This window comes from Canis aureus, chromosome 27 (genome assembly GCF_053574225.1).
Source record: "Canis aureus isolate CA01 chromosome 27, VMU_Caureus_v.1.0, whole genome shotgun sequence".
NCBI lineage: Eukaryota > Metazoa > Chordata > Mammalia > Carnivora > Canidae > Canis > Canis aureus.
Window position 1 is genome coordinate 26,381,518 of NC_135637.1, and position 13,886 is coordinate 26,395,403.

At 42.0% G+C, this 13,886-nt stretch overlaps 1 protein-coding gene across 4 annotated transcripts in view; it reads left to right on the forward strand.

The window, feature by feature from the left end:
* The first annotated feature begins 1,131 nt into the window (after positions 1-1,131).
* NF2 (NF2, moesin-ezrin-radixin like (MERLIN) tumor suppressor) overlaps positions 1,132-13,886 on the forward strand; it is a 78,876-nt gene continuing 66,121 nt past the window's right edge. For 2 of the 4 annotated variants that reach the window (XM_077874256.1, XM_077874257.1), the window contains exon 1: positions 1,137-1,652. In XM_077874256.1, the coding sequence (XP_077730382.1) occupies positions 1,539-1,652 (114 nt within the window). In that variant the 5' untranslated portion in view covers positions 1,137-1,538. Of the gene's footprint in view, positions 1,653-13,886 lie in introns of all 4 variants that reach the window. The other 2 variants (XM_077874260.1, XM_077874255.1) reach the window with 2 other exon arrangements.

The window sequence follows — 13,886 nt, forward strand, 5'->3', positions numbered from 1 at the left end:
CCACCCAGGTGTCCCTTATTAAGAGTTACTTAAAAGTAGGATTTATATTTTTAATACAGAAAGCTATATACACCCCCACCTCACAACACACCCACTATAACTTGATGACATTTAAAAAATAAATAAAACACAGCTATGGTTTGAAAGTGGAAATCAGAATACAAAATGAGAAACGCTTTCATTTTTTGGACTGTTCTGTGTGTATGTATAAAAACAGCAATTAAAAAAAATTTTTTTTATTGGAGTTCAATTTGCCAACATTTAGCATAACACCCAGTGCTCATCCCGCCAAGTGCCCTCCTCGGGGCCCGTCACCCAGTCACCCCAACCCCCCTCCCACCTCCCCTTCCACTACCCCTTGTTCAGTTCCCAGAGTTAGGAGTCTCTCATGAAAAACAGCAATTTCATAGGATTCCACCTAGTATATGCCAGCAGCCACCGTTCTAAAGCTTTCTATGTATTAACGTCCTTAAATTCCTCAACAACCCCACGGGGTAGGTACAATCATCACCCTTCCTTGGTAATAACACACTTTCTCCCGGGGAGAAGCAGAACGATCTGGGGGAGTGCCAGCAAGCTAAGCAGCTTCCACGTGACTTGAAAAGTTTAGAGAAACACAGAGGTCAGCATATGCCATTAAGGGCCGAGGAGGGCTTTCCGCCGGGTGTCCGACACGCGCCCTCTGGGGTGCCACACTGCACGCGTACTCAGTCCGAAGGGCAGGCGCCCGCTGACCCACCCGCAGCCGCGTGCCAGCCTCTAGGTGGTTGCCCGTGGAAGCCGCGCCGGGCTCCGCTGCCTCAACCAATCTTGCTAGAGTAGGCGTACTCCCTGCGAACAAAAGCGTTCGGAGTGACTGCCACTCTGGCCACTCAACGCCGAGCCCAGGCCCGCGCCTCCAATCACGGCGGAACTTCCGATTGGTGGAGTCCCTCTGAAGTAGGGTGGACTGGCAGGAAAAGTCCCGCCTCCCTGGGGTTCTCAGCCAATCGCGGTGTCCGGGCGGCAGCCGCCGGGTTCGGTTGCGCTGCGTGTAATGATCTGGGGACCTGAGGGCGGGGCGGGGAGCAGGCCGGGGTCTGTGGGGAGGGGACGCTTCCCGCGGGCGCGCGGAGCGAGGACGGTGACAGCCACGCGCGCACGTGCGCGCCCGGCCGCAGCGCGGCCCCGAGACCTCCGTCGGCCGCTTCGAGGCGCGCGGGGGCTGGGCCGCTGCCGTCTAGGGGCCCAGTCCCGGGGCGTCCCCAGCGTCCCCGGCCCGAGACCCTGAGCGCCGGGCAGAGCCCATCCGCTTGGTCTTGGCTCGTGTTCCGTCCCCGTGGCCGTAAGGGTCCGCCCCCCAACTCCTCTTTACGCTCCCGGGGCAGGGTCCTCACGGCCCATGCTGGCCGCTGGGGGCCCGCGCGGACCAGCCAGCTCCCAGGCAGGCCAGTCGGCTACCATGGTGGCCCTGAGGCCTGTGCGGCTCCTCCAGGGGGGCTAACAGGTCCAGAGCGCAGGCCTCGGGGCGCGAGGGTCCCGGGCCTGAGCCCCGCGCCATGGCCGGGGCCATCGCTTCCCGTATGAGCTTCAGCTCGCTCAAGAGGAAGCAGCCCAAGACGTTCACCGTGCGGATCGTCACCATGGACGCCGAGATGGAGTTCAATTGCGAGGTAACCGACTGGCAACCCCGACGGGCTGTGGCAAGCGGGCGCCGGGCGGAATCCGGCGGGATCCCCGCTCGCCCGGCCCCGCTGTGGGTCGGGCACCAGCTGGGGCGCCCCTGCCGCGGTGACAGTCAAGGTGGAAGCTTGAGGGATCCAGCTCGTATCATCTCTGAGCATAGACGGAGCCAGCCAGAACCAGAAGGAGCCATCTAGGCCCAAATCCTCATGTTAAAGATAATTGCTGCTTTTTTTTTTTTTTTTCTTTTTCTTTTTTTTCTTAGGGCTTTTGGGTTTGGAAGCACTTCATTCAGGTTTTCATTCATTGTTACTGGAAGCGTCCGTGGAAGGCCAAATTCTGGTTTTCAGTGTCAGGCTTAAGTTCCAGCTCTATGGTTTTTTTTTTGTTTGTTTGTTTGTTTGTTTGTTTTACTTCATTAGATATTTTTATGTGCCCCAGGTATTAAAAGTTGCGTCTTGTGTTTTGGAAAATCTATACTTACTTCCTTTTTTCCAAAAGCTTCCATTTTCTGGAAGTGAACTATTTCAGATGAGAGTTGATGTCTAATATTTTTCATGCAGTTTACACCATGATGATACCAGTTATCATTTGTTGAATGTGTTGTAAGAGTCAGACATTAATACATTTAATTCTCACAACAACCCAATGAGGTAGGCACCCCAAACTATGTATCTAGTTTGTGGCAAAGTGGGATTTTAAGTCCAGCTTTTAGCCAAAATAGTACTGCTTCTCATGTAATTTAAGTCCTTGCTAGTCCAAAGTGTAGTCTGTGAAACCAGCAGCACTGACAGAAGTGACCTAAGTCAGGGGTTGACAAACTTTTTCTGTAAAGGGCCACGTAGTAAATATTTTCAGCTTTGCAGGCCATAGGATCTCTGTTACAACTACTTAGTCCTTCAGCTCTACTATTATAGCACAAAAACAGCCTGATGATTCACTTCTAGTATGACAGTGTGAGTAGCTTCATTGACCTCCCTTGGAGGACTAGGAAAAATTACTTCAAAAAACTCAACTATTTAAACCTTCTGGAAATGGTCCTAAGGGCAAACATTCATCAAATGAATAAAGGGCTATTTGAGAAAATCTATGAAAATTTGCTAAGGCGAGAGTCTATGGTATTTGAACCAAGGCTACTACCTCCCTCCCCACTTCCAATTCAGCAGAGTAGAGATTCCACTCCAGACTGCTGTAACCCAGAACACAGGGCTCCCTCTTCCCTAGCTCCCTGTCAGACCACTTTTTTCCCAGGAGGAACAGGATTTCAGTGTTTCTTATTCTGCATAAGCTTACTTGTTGCTGAGACTAAGTACCAGATGTGTATAGTTGAAAGATGGGGCTTACTTCTTCTATCCAGCTCCTATTCACAGAATGGGAGCTGTGCCTTGTGCATGGCATGCTGAGACTACTGGGGCCCCGGTTACTCCTGGCCCAGGCCCAGCTTGTGCAATGGTGGTTTCATGCCAGAGAAGGCAAACTGAGAAAACTTCAGGCTTGTGTGTTCCCCCAATCCTTCCTCTTCCGCCAAGGACTCAGAGATTTTACCTGGAGGGAGAAGGCGGCTTTAAAACCTGTAGTTCCTGCTCTCTTCCCAAAGGCAGTTACTTCATTTGCAACAAAATGTGGAGAAGTGTATCCCTAAAGGAACTCTTAAAACAGTGGAGGATTTGATGAAGGGCAATTGGGAGGAGATTATGGATTTTTTAAAAAAATTTTATTTATATATGATAGTCATCACAGAGAGAGAGAGGCAGAGACATAGGCAGAGGGAGAAGCAGGCTCCATGCAGGGAGCCTGACGTGGAATTCGATCCTGGGTCTCCAGGATCGTGCCCTGAGCCAAAGGCAGGCGCTAAACCGCTGCGCCACCCAGGGATCCCGGAGGTTATAGATTTAATGAAGATCCAGCCTAGAAGGTACGCCAGCTAGTTTGCAGTAGAGAATCAGAGAACTAAAACAGCTGGGAAGAGCCCTTCATGGGATTGAAAAACTTTACCCCCCAAAGAGCCACCCTTGATTGGATTACTTTGTAGAGCAAGTTATGCTCCAGGGCATGGATGAAAATAATAGAAGACTAAAACACAATTAATGGAGTTTAACAGCTGGGTGTGATTAGGGGGATGAGAAAGAGCCCTATTAGAACCACTGACACCCAAGGATGACTGTGGCCATAACTGAATTTGTGCCTCTCTGAAGAAAACATCATAGGCCTTAACACTATGTGAAGGAGATAGATTTCACTAAAACATTCCAGCTCATCACTAAATGAACGAACCAATAACAAGCCCTGGGGCTGGGATGGGGAGAACCAGTACAGTATCTATATTATTTAGATAATGTATTACCTAAAATGTCCAGTTTCCAGCAAAAATTATGAGGCCTGCAAAGAAACAGGGAACTATGAACCATTTAATGGAAAAACACTAGCAATAGAATTGCCTGTGAGAGTGACCAGATGTCAGATTTTGCAGAAAAGATTTCAAATAGGCATTACAAACATGCTCACAGACCTAAAGGAAAACATAATTAAAGAAGGAAAGTATAATGAACATTTTTGCATCAAGTAGAAAAGATCAGTAAAGAGATAAGAATTTTAAAAAAGAACCAAATGAAAATCCTGGAGTTGAAAAATACCATTACTGAAATAAAAATTCACTAGAGGGACTCAAAGTAGATTCAAACTGGCAGAACAAAGAATTAGCCTGCTTAAGATAGAATAATAGAGGGCAGCCCAGGTGGCTCAGCGGTATAGCGCCCAGGGTGTGACCCTGGATACCCGGGATCGAGTCCCTCATCGGGCTCCCAGCATGGAGCCTGTTCTTCCCTCTGCTTGTCTCTGCCTCTCTGTGTGTGTCTCTCATGAATAAGTAAATAAAATATTTTTTAAAAAGATAGAATAATAGAGACTATGCAACCTGAAGAATAGAAAAAGAATGAAGAAAAATGTACAGAGCCTCCAAAAAAATGTAGTAAATCATTAAGTGCACATGTGTGATGGGAATACCAGGAGAGGAAAGAGAAAAAATATTTTTAAAAAATAATGGGTGAAACTTCTTTGAATTTGTTGAAAAACAATAGCTTGGACATTTAGGAAGCTCAGTAAACTCCGAGGAGGATAAATACAAAGAGATCCATGAGTAAAACAATGCTGAAAGTCAAAGACAAGGAGAAAATCTTGAAAAAACAGCAAGAGAAAAGGACTTACCACATACAAGGAAATTCCTTTTTTTTTAGATTTTTATTTGTTTATTCACAAAAGACACACAGAGAGAGAGGCAGAGGGGGAAGCCGACTCCACTCGATCCCTGGACTCCAGGACCACGCCCTGGGCCAAAGGCAGACACTTAACTGCTGAGCCATCCAGGTGTCCCATACAAGGAAATTCCAATAAGATTAACAGCTGTCTTCTCTGCAGAAATCATAGAGGTCAGAGGCTGTGGGATAACATATTCAAAATGCTCAAAGAAAAAATTTGTCAACTAAGAATCCAACATCCAGCAGAGCTGAATATTTCAAAATGGCTATTTCGATTATTAGGGTGAAATAAAGACTTCACCCAGGTAAATGCAAACTGGAGATGTTGCTCAAAGACCTGACTTACAAGAAATACTAAAGGAAATTTTTTTTTTTTTTAAGATTTTATTTATTCACGAGAGACACACAGAGAGAGGCAGAGACACAGGCAGAGGCAGAAGCAGGCTCCATGCAGGAATCCTGATGTGGGACTTGATCCGGGACTCCAGGATCATGCCCTGAGCCGAAAGCAGATGCTTAACCTCTGAGCCACCCAGGCAGCGCATTAAAGGAAATTCTTGAGGCTGAAAGCAAGTGGCCTCAGACAATGATTCAAATTGACATTAAAAAAAAAAGAGGACTGGGATGCCTGGGTGGCTCAGTGGTTGAGCGTCTGCCTGTGGCTCAGGGCGTGTCCCAGAGTCCTGGGATTGAGTCCCACATCAGGCTCCCTGCATGGAGCCTGCTTCTCCCTTTGCCTGTGTCTCTGCCCCTCTTTCTATGTCTCTCATGAATAAATAAATAAAATCTTTACAAAAAAATTAAAAAAAAAGAGCTTTGGGAAAGGTCATTATATAATTATAAAAAGACAATAGAAATGTATACTTTTCACTTCTTGTAACTGATTTTAAGAGCAATTATATAAAATAATAACTTATATAACATCATTGGGTCTATGACATACAAATGTAATATAAATGTAGTATACTTGCCTAAAACAGCACAAAGGAAGTGGATGGGAGCAAAGCTGTAATGGGCTGAGGAAATGATCACAGATGGTAAAGTAATAACTATAACAATGTATTGTTGGCTTTGTAATTTTAATATGTATATTTTAATAATATAAACATTCATATATAATATTTATATTTATTATAATCAATATATTATATTTATAAGACATATTTATAATATATTATGTATATGTTTATATTATACATTAAATATATATTAAATATAAATAATATATTTGTTAGGTAGAAAAAAGGTAGAAAGGGAAAAAGGTAGAAAGGGAAAGGAGATATATAGGTGTAATATTTGTATATATCATTGGAATTAAGCTAGTATAAAGCTGAAGCTGATTCTTGATAAGTCAAGATTATTTGGTAAAACCTAGAGCAACCACTGAACACCCCAAAATACTTAAAAAGTATAGTGAAGAAATAATTAAGTAAATGTAAATGCTTCTAGAAAATATTCACTTAATGGAAAAACAAATAGTAAAGGAGGAATGGAGAAATGAAAAAGACATGAAACACATAGAGAACAAAAATGAGAGTTGTACACCAAATAATTATGACTTAAATGAGATGGACAAATTCCTGGAAAGACAGCAACCACCAAAACTGTCTCAAGAAGAAGCAGACAATCTGAATAGACCTATAACCAGTAAAGAGATTAAATTAGTAATAAAAATACTCATGATGAAAGGTCCAGGCTGTCCATAGTAGAGGCCCAAATGGCTTTACTACTGAATTCTACCAAACATTTCAAAAACAATACCAATTCTAAAAAAAAAAAAAAAAAAAAAAAAAAAACCAATTCTTTTTTTTTTTTTAATTTTTATTTATTTATGATAGAGAGAGAGGCAGAGACATAGGCAGAGGGAGAAGCAGGCTCCATGCACCGGGAGCCTGACGTGGGACTCGATCCCGGGTCTCCAGGATCGCGCCCTGGGCCAAAGGCAGGTGCTAAACCGCTGCGCCACCCAGGGATCCCCAAACAATACCAATTCTTCACATACTCTTCCAAAAGAATAAGAGAGGCGAGAATGCTCCCTAACATTTTATACGGCTAGCATTACCCTGATACCAAAACTCAACAAAGCTATCACAAGAAAACTAGAGACTAAGAATAAGATCTCTTATGAATATGGAAACAAAGCTGGGTGTCTAGCTAGCTCAATTAATAGGTCATGTGACTCTTGATCTCGGGGTTGTGAATACTAGCTTCATGTTGGGTGTAGTCATATAATTATTTGGTGTACAACTCTCATTTTTGTTCTCTATGTGTTTCATAAAAAACACAGAAGCAAAAATTCTTAACAAAAATATTAGCAAACTGAATCCAGCAACATGTATAAAAAAAAAAGAATTACACATCATAACCAAGTGAGATTTATCCCAGGAATGCAAGGTTGGTTTAACATTGAAAAATCAAAGAATATAATACATCATATCAGTAGAATAAAAAAACAAAAACCACATGATCATCTCAATAGATGCAGAAAAAGCACGCAGAATCCAACAGCATTTCTTGAAAAACAAACAAACCACTGAACAAATAGGAATAGAAGAGAGCTTCTTCAACCTGATAAAGTGTATCTGTGTAGAACTTATAGCTAACTATCATACTTAATCGTGAAAGACAGGATGCTTACCTGCTAAGATCAGGAACAAGACAAAGGTATCTTGCCACTTCTATTTAACATTGTGCTAGAGGTTCTAACCAGGACAGTTAGGCAAGATAATGATATAAAGGGCATTCATATTGGAAAGGAAGAAATAAAAATTTATTCACAGATAACATGACCTTGTATATAGATTCTAAGAAATCCTCCATAAAAACTATTTGAACTAATAAATGAGTTCAGCATGGTGCAGGATACAAGAGCAATATAGAAAAATCACTTGTGGGATGCCTGGGTGGCTCAGTGGTTGAGCATCTGCCTTTGGCCCAGGGCGTGATCCCAGGATCCAGGATTGAGTCCCACATCAGGCTCCTTACATGGAGCCTGCTTCTCCCTCAGCCTGTGTCTCTGCCTCTCTGTGTCTCTCATGAATAAATAAAATCTTTAAAAAAAGTCACTTGTAATTCTATATATTTGCAATGAACAAATGAAAGTGAAATTAAGAAAATTCTATTTACAGTAGTATCGAAAAACAAAATACTTAGGAACAAATTTAAAAAGTGAAAACTGCTCTGAAAATTACTAAAACATTGATAGAAATTAAAGATCTAAATAAATGGAAAGACCTCCCTTGTTCATAGAAGATAATATTTAATTTTTTTAAGATTTTATTTATTCATGAGAGACAGAGAGAGAGAGAGAGAGAGAGAGAGGCAGAGACATAGGCAGAGGGAGAAGCTGGTCCTGATGGAGGACTCTATTCCAGGACCCCGGGATCACAGCCTGAGCCAAAGGCAGATGCTTAACTGCTGAGCCACCCAGGCATCCCAGATTTAACATTGTTAAGGTGGCAATATTCCCCAAACTGATCTACTCATTCAACACAATCCCTATCAGAATCCCAGTTTATTTCTTTGTAGAAATTGATAAACTGATTCTAAAATTCAATGGGATTGCAAAGGGATCCAAAATAACTAAAACAATCTTGTAAAAGAAGAGGAAGATAGGAAGACTCCTACTTTTTTTATTTTAAAACTTACTACAAAACAAGCATAATCAAGACAGTGTAGAAACAGCATAAAGATAGGCATATAGATGTATGGAATAGAACTGAGAGTCCAGAAATAGATCCATACATCTATGATCAACTGATTTTTGACAAGGGTACAAGACCATTCACTGGAGGAATGAATAGACTTAACAACAGTGCGGAGACAACTGGTGAACTACATGCAGAACAATGAAGTTGAACCTTTATAGCACATACAAAAATTAAAAAGGCATCAAAGACCTAAATGTAAGACCTAAAACTGTAACACTCTTAAATCAGGGATAAATCTTTATGACTTTGGATTAGGATAGTATTCTTAGATATGACAACAAAAGCATGATAGCAAAAGGAAAGGTAGGTAGACTTGATCAAAATTAAAATCTTTTGTGCTTTGAAGGATACCATCAAGAACATGAAAAGAAGGAATATTAGGAAATCATGAATTCATAAGGGTCTTATATCTAAAATAAGAACTCTTATTGCTCAGTAATAAGAAGGCAAATAATTAGAAAATAGGCAAAGTAGAGGTTCCTAATGGGCTCAGTCAGTAGAGCATATTACTCTTTATCTCAGGGTTGTGAGTTCAAGTTCTATGGCCCATGTTGGCCATAGAATTTACTTAAAAAATTGGCAAAGAATCTGAGTAGACATTTCTTCAAGGAAGATATACAAATGGCCAATAAGCCAATAAGCAATAAAAAATGTTTAACATCATTAGTCATCAGGGAAAGGAAAATTAAAAAAAAAAACAACACCGTTAACTACCACTGTACCACAATGAGAGCCAACCACTATGATGATTAGAATCAAAAAGGCATAATATAATAATAAATGTTAGCAAGAATATGGGGAAATTAGAACCCTTATACACTGCTGGTGGGAATGTTAAATGGTGCAGCCACCTTGGGAAACAGTTTGGTAGTTCCTCAAATAGTTAAATATAGAGTTACCATATGACCCAGCAATTCTATTACTAGATATGTACTCAGGAGAACTTCATGTATGTCTATAGAGAAACTTGTACACAAATGTCTATAGCAACATTATTCCTAAGATCCAAAAGGTGGAAACAACCCAAACATTCATCAACTGATGAAAGGGTAAACAAAAGTTGGTATATCAATACAATGGAATATTATTTGGCTAGACTAAGAAGGAATGAAACAGTAAGTATATGTTACAACATGGATGAACCTTGAAAACATTATCCTAAGTGTAAGAAGCAGTCACAAAATGACAACCTATTTCATTCATCAGTCAGTGTAGAGTGGGGGATGTGTAGGGAAATACAAAGTAGATTTATGGTTGCTGGGCAGCCCCCGTGGCACAGCGATTTAGCACTGCCTGCAGCCCAGGGCGTGATCCTGGAGACCCTGGATTGAGTCCCACGTCAGGCTCTCTGTATGATGCCTGCTTCTCCCTCTGCCTGTGTCTCTGCCTCTCTCTGTCTCTCTGAATAAATAAATAAAAAATCTTAAAAAAAAAATTATGGTTGCTTAGAGCTCGGAAAAGGGTGCAGAGATGCAGGAGTGATAGCCAAGGGGTACAAGGTTTCTTTTTGAAGTGACGAAAATATTCTAAAATTGACAATGGTGGTGGTTGCATAACTATGAATATGCTAGAAACCATTAAATTGTGCACTTTAAGTGAATTTTAAGGTATGTGAATTATTTCTCAGGCTATATTAAGGAAAATGCAGCCTTTGACAAAATGGGAACAAAAGATATGACTTTGTTCCAGTAGGGCAGCTCCGGTGGCGCAGCGGTTTGGCGCCGCCTGCAGCCTGAGGGTGTGATCCTGGAGACCGGGGATCAAGTCCCATGTCGGGCTCCCTGCATGGGGCCTGCTTTTCCCTCTGCCTGTCTCTGCCTCTCAGTCTCTCTCTATGAATAAAATAAATAAATTAAAAAGAAAAGAAAACTATTTGTGAACATTGAAATCTGAATTTCGGGACGCCTGGGTGGCTCAGCGGTTTGGCCCTGCCTTCGGCCTAGGGTGTGATCCTGGAGTCCCGGGATCTGAGTCCCACTTCGGGCTCCCTGCATGGAGCCTGCTTCTCTCTATGTCTCTACCTCTCTCTGTCTCTCTCTCATGAATAAATAAATAAAATCTTAAAAAAAAAATCTGAATTTCATGTAATTTTCACAAATGATGAAATATTATTTAAAAATTTACATTTAAAAGTGTAAAAATTACTCTTAGCTCTTAGATTGCACAATAGGTGGCAAATTAGGTTTATATTGTGGGGGATGCCTGGGTGGCTCAGAGGTTAAGTGTCTGCCTTCAGCTCAGGGTGTGATCCTGGAGTCCTGGGATCGAGAGCCACATTGGGCTCCCTGCAGGGAGGCTGCGTCTTCCTCTGCCTGTGTCTCTGCCTCTCTCTCTCTGTGTCTCTCATGAATAAATAAATAAAATCTTAAAAAAAAAAAAAAAGGTTTGTGTTGTGGGTCATAGTTTGCTGACCCCTGATCTAAGCTTCTTCCTTCCCCTCCCTCCCTCCCTCCCTCCCTCCCTCCCTCCCTTCCTTCCTTCCTTCCTTCCTTCCTTCCTTCCTTCCTTCCGGATTTTATTTATTTGAGAGAGAGAGAGAGAGAACATAAGCAGGGGTAGTGGCAGAGGGAGAGGAAGAGGGAGAAGCAGGGCTCCCTGCTAAGCAGGGAGCCTGATGTGGGACTCTATCCTAGGACCCTGGGGTCATGACCTGAGCCAAAGGCAGACTGTTAACCAACTGAGCCACCCAGGTGCCTCTATATATTTAAAAGTAATCTCTGCTTCCAATGTGGGGCTTGAACTCATAACTCTGAGATCAAGAGTCACATGCTTTACTGACTAGGTCAGCCAGGTGCCCCCCATCTAAGTTTCTATTTGGTAAAGGTCATGAGACATTGTTAGAGGCTAACTGGTAGGGAAAGGGATTTTGTATGAGATCTCTTCAGCCATAATTTTACCATGAAAATCTCTTTTCTTTAAACAGACCCCAGACACAAAGAGGATGTACAATATTATCGGCTATAGCAGGGTTTCTCAACCTTGGTACTATTGACATTTTGGCTGGATAATTCTTTGTTATGGTGGGGGCTGTCCTGTGCATTGTAGGATGTTTAGAAGCATCACTAGATGCCAGTAGCACCTTCACACCCTCCCAGTTGAGACAACCAAATGTCTTTAGATGTTGTCAAATGTCTCCAGGGGGAAAGCACCCTTCTTTCTCCTCCTCTTCCTGCCACCATATTGAGAACCACTAATCTATATAGAAGATAGAAGTAGTGATATTCAGAGAGGCAGAATGGTATAGAGTCTGTCAAATATACCAGTAAATGACCTACGATCTTGATAAAATGAGAATCCTGGTTTTGTAGTTCTATGGTAGGACTGAGAATTCTGCATTTCTAACACATTCTCAACTCTCAAATGATGCCAATGCTGCTGGTCCAGGGACCACACTTTGGGTAGGAAAGCATTACTAGAAAGTGCCTAGGCATTGAAATAAAATAGACCTGGGCTTGAATTCCAGCGAGACTACTTCAAGCTTGGATAAGATACCTAAGCTCTTTGAACCTCCGTTTTCACGCATCAGTAACATGGAACTAATAATAGTGGCCCTGTAAGGTTTTTTTTTTAAGTTATTTATTTGGCCCTGCAAGGTTTTATAAGGATTCATGGAATACATAGTGTCAGGCAGAAGAACTAGAAGGGACTATAGTTGGCCTAAAGTAGGAGGCTCAGGTCACCATGGTCACTGCCCTGTTGTGATTTGTCAAGCTGTTGCATCTCATTGACTTTCCAGTGTGAATACCTGTATTCTTTTTAAAAAGTAACAATAGTCTGATTTATGATGATAGAGCTCTGAGAAACTATTAGCCTTTCTCTCTTGCCTTATTTTTATGTTGTATATTAACTAAGCAAGATGCCAATATAAGAGATAGCAGATGCATTTTGAAGAAAAAAAGAGATGCTACTTGGGGAATTCTTGACTTTTTTTGGGTCAAAGTTAGGTGGTTTCAGAACCAGTGGTAGTTAACGTATGAATCATGTTCCTTATGCTAATAAGTTCAGAGATTTTTGCTGTAGAGATAGGGAATAAATCTCTCTCTTGCACTACTTGCTGCATTGCACAGTTGGCTTGCTGTTTCAGAGGATTTTTCCACTTGAAAGATTTGATATTTGTCATTTTGAGAAAGTGGGTGCTGAACGTAATTTACCAGGAGGCTAAATGGTTATGTTATTTTTTATCTAGGCTGGAATTTTACTCAATAATTCAATCTATCAATAAGAAGAGCCAAATATGAAAAATTTCTCAAAATTGAGTTGTGAGAGATTCTAATACCATCTTATTGGAAACAAAGCCTCCTTCTCTTCTTGGTTGACATCCCAAATGTTTTCACATACCCAAGTGGGATTATGATTGGATTAAACACCAACATTACAGATCATTTCAACATAGAAGTAGACATAAAGTAGGAACTTTTGCAAAGGGAAAACAGAAAGAACGACCCTGGCATTTTCAGGAAAATGTTACATTCTAGACACCCCAAGATTTAGACAAATGCTTCCCTTTTAGGATGCAAACTCCCGGAGGGCTGTGATTTCAGTAATTTCAGAAGAAAGATAGTTTCTCTCTTATCTTTGGGTTCTCCCATGGGGTGTAAATTGTGCCCATGGATGGCCTGGTACTGCAGATCTGGGACACGGGCAATCAGGTGAATGATGGATGCCCTTGTGCCAGTGAAGATTGAAGGAAGCAGGGCATATACTGGCTAGTGCTGCCATCTGCTGGACCCCATGTCTGCTCTTTTGTAGGAGGAAGGGCTAAGGAGTAGCAGTTACTGTGTGCCAGGTACTGTGCTAAATACTCCAAAAATACTACCTCATTTGATACTTACAATACAGACTCATTCACTTATTCACTCAACAGGTATTTACTGAGTACCTAGCAGTGATCAAGACCTACTTAGGATGGAAGCCCTGTCATTGGCTTCATTTTCAGAAGCTTCAGCAGGGTACATAGTTTGCTTAAAGTCCCCCACAGAGCCACTGTCTATTCTGAAGAGAAAGAAGAGGACAGGAACAGACAGTGGGAGAGTCTCAATAGTGACCAAGGAGGCTAGCAGTTGCTTATTTTAACCTCAAAACAAGGCGTTCAAGTCAGTTGGGGAGGTCTTAGCTCAAGTTCTGGTTTACTGTCTGGGCTCTGAAACAGCACAGCCTAGAGGTTATGGGCATCTCAGGATAGCATCGTCTTAGGAGCCTGATCCCAGGCTCTGCTCTAACCTTAGACAAGTTCCTTAGTCCTCTCAGATGCCTGTTTCCT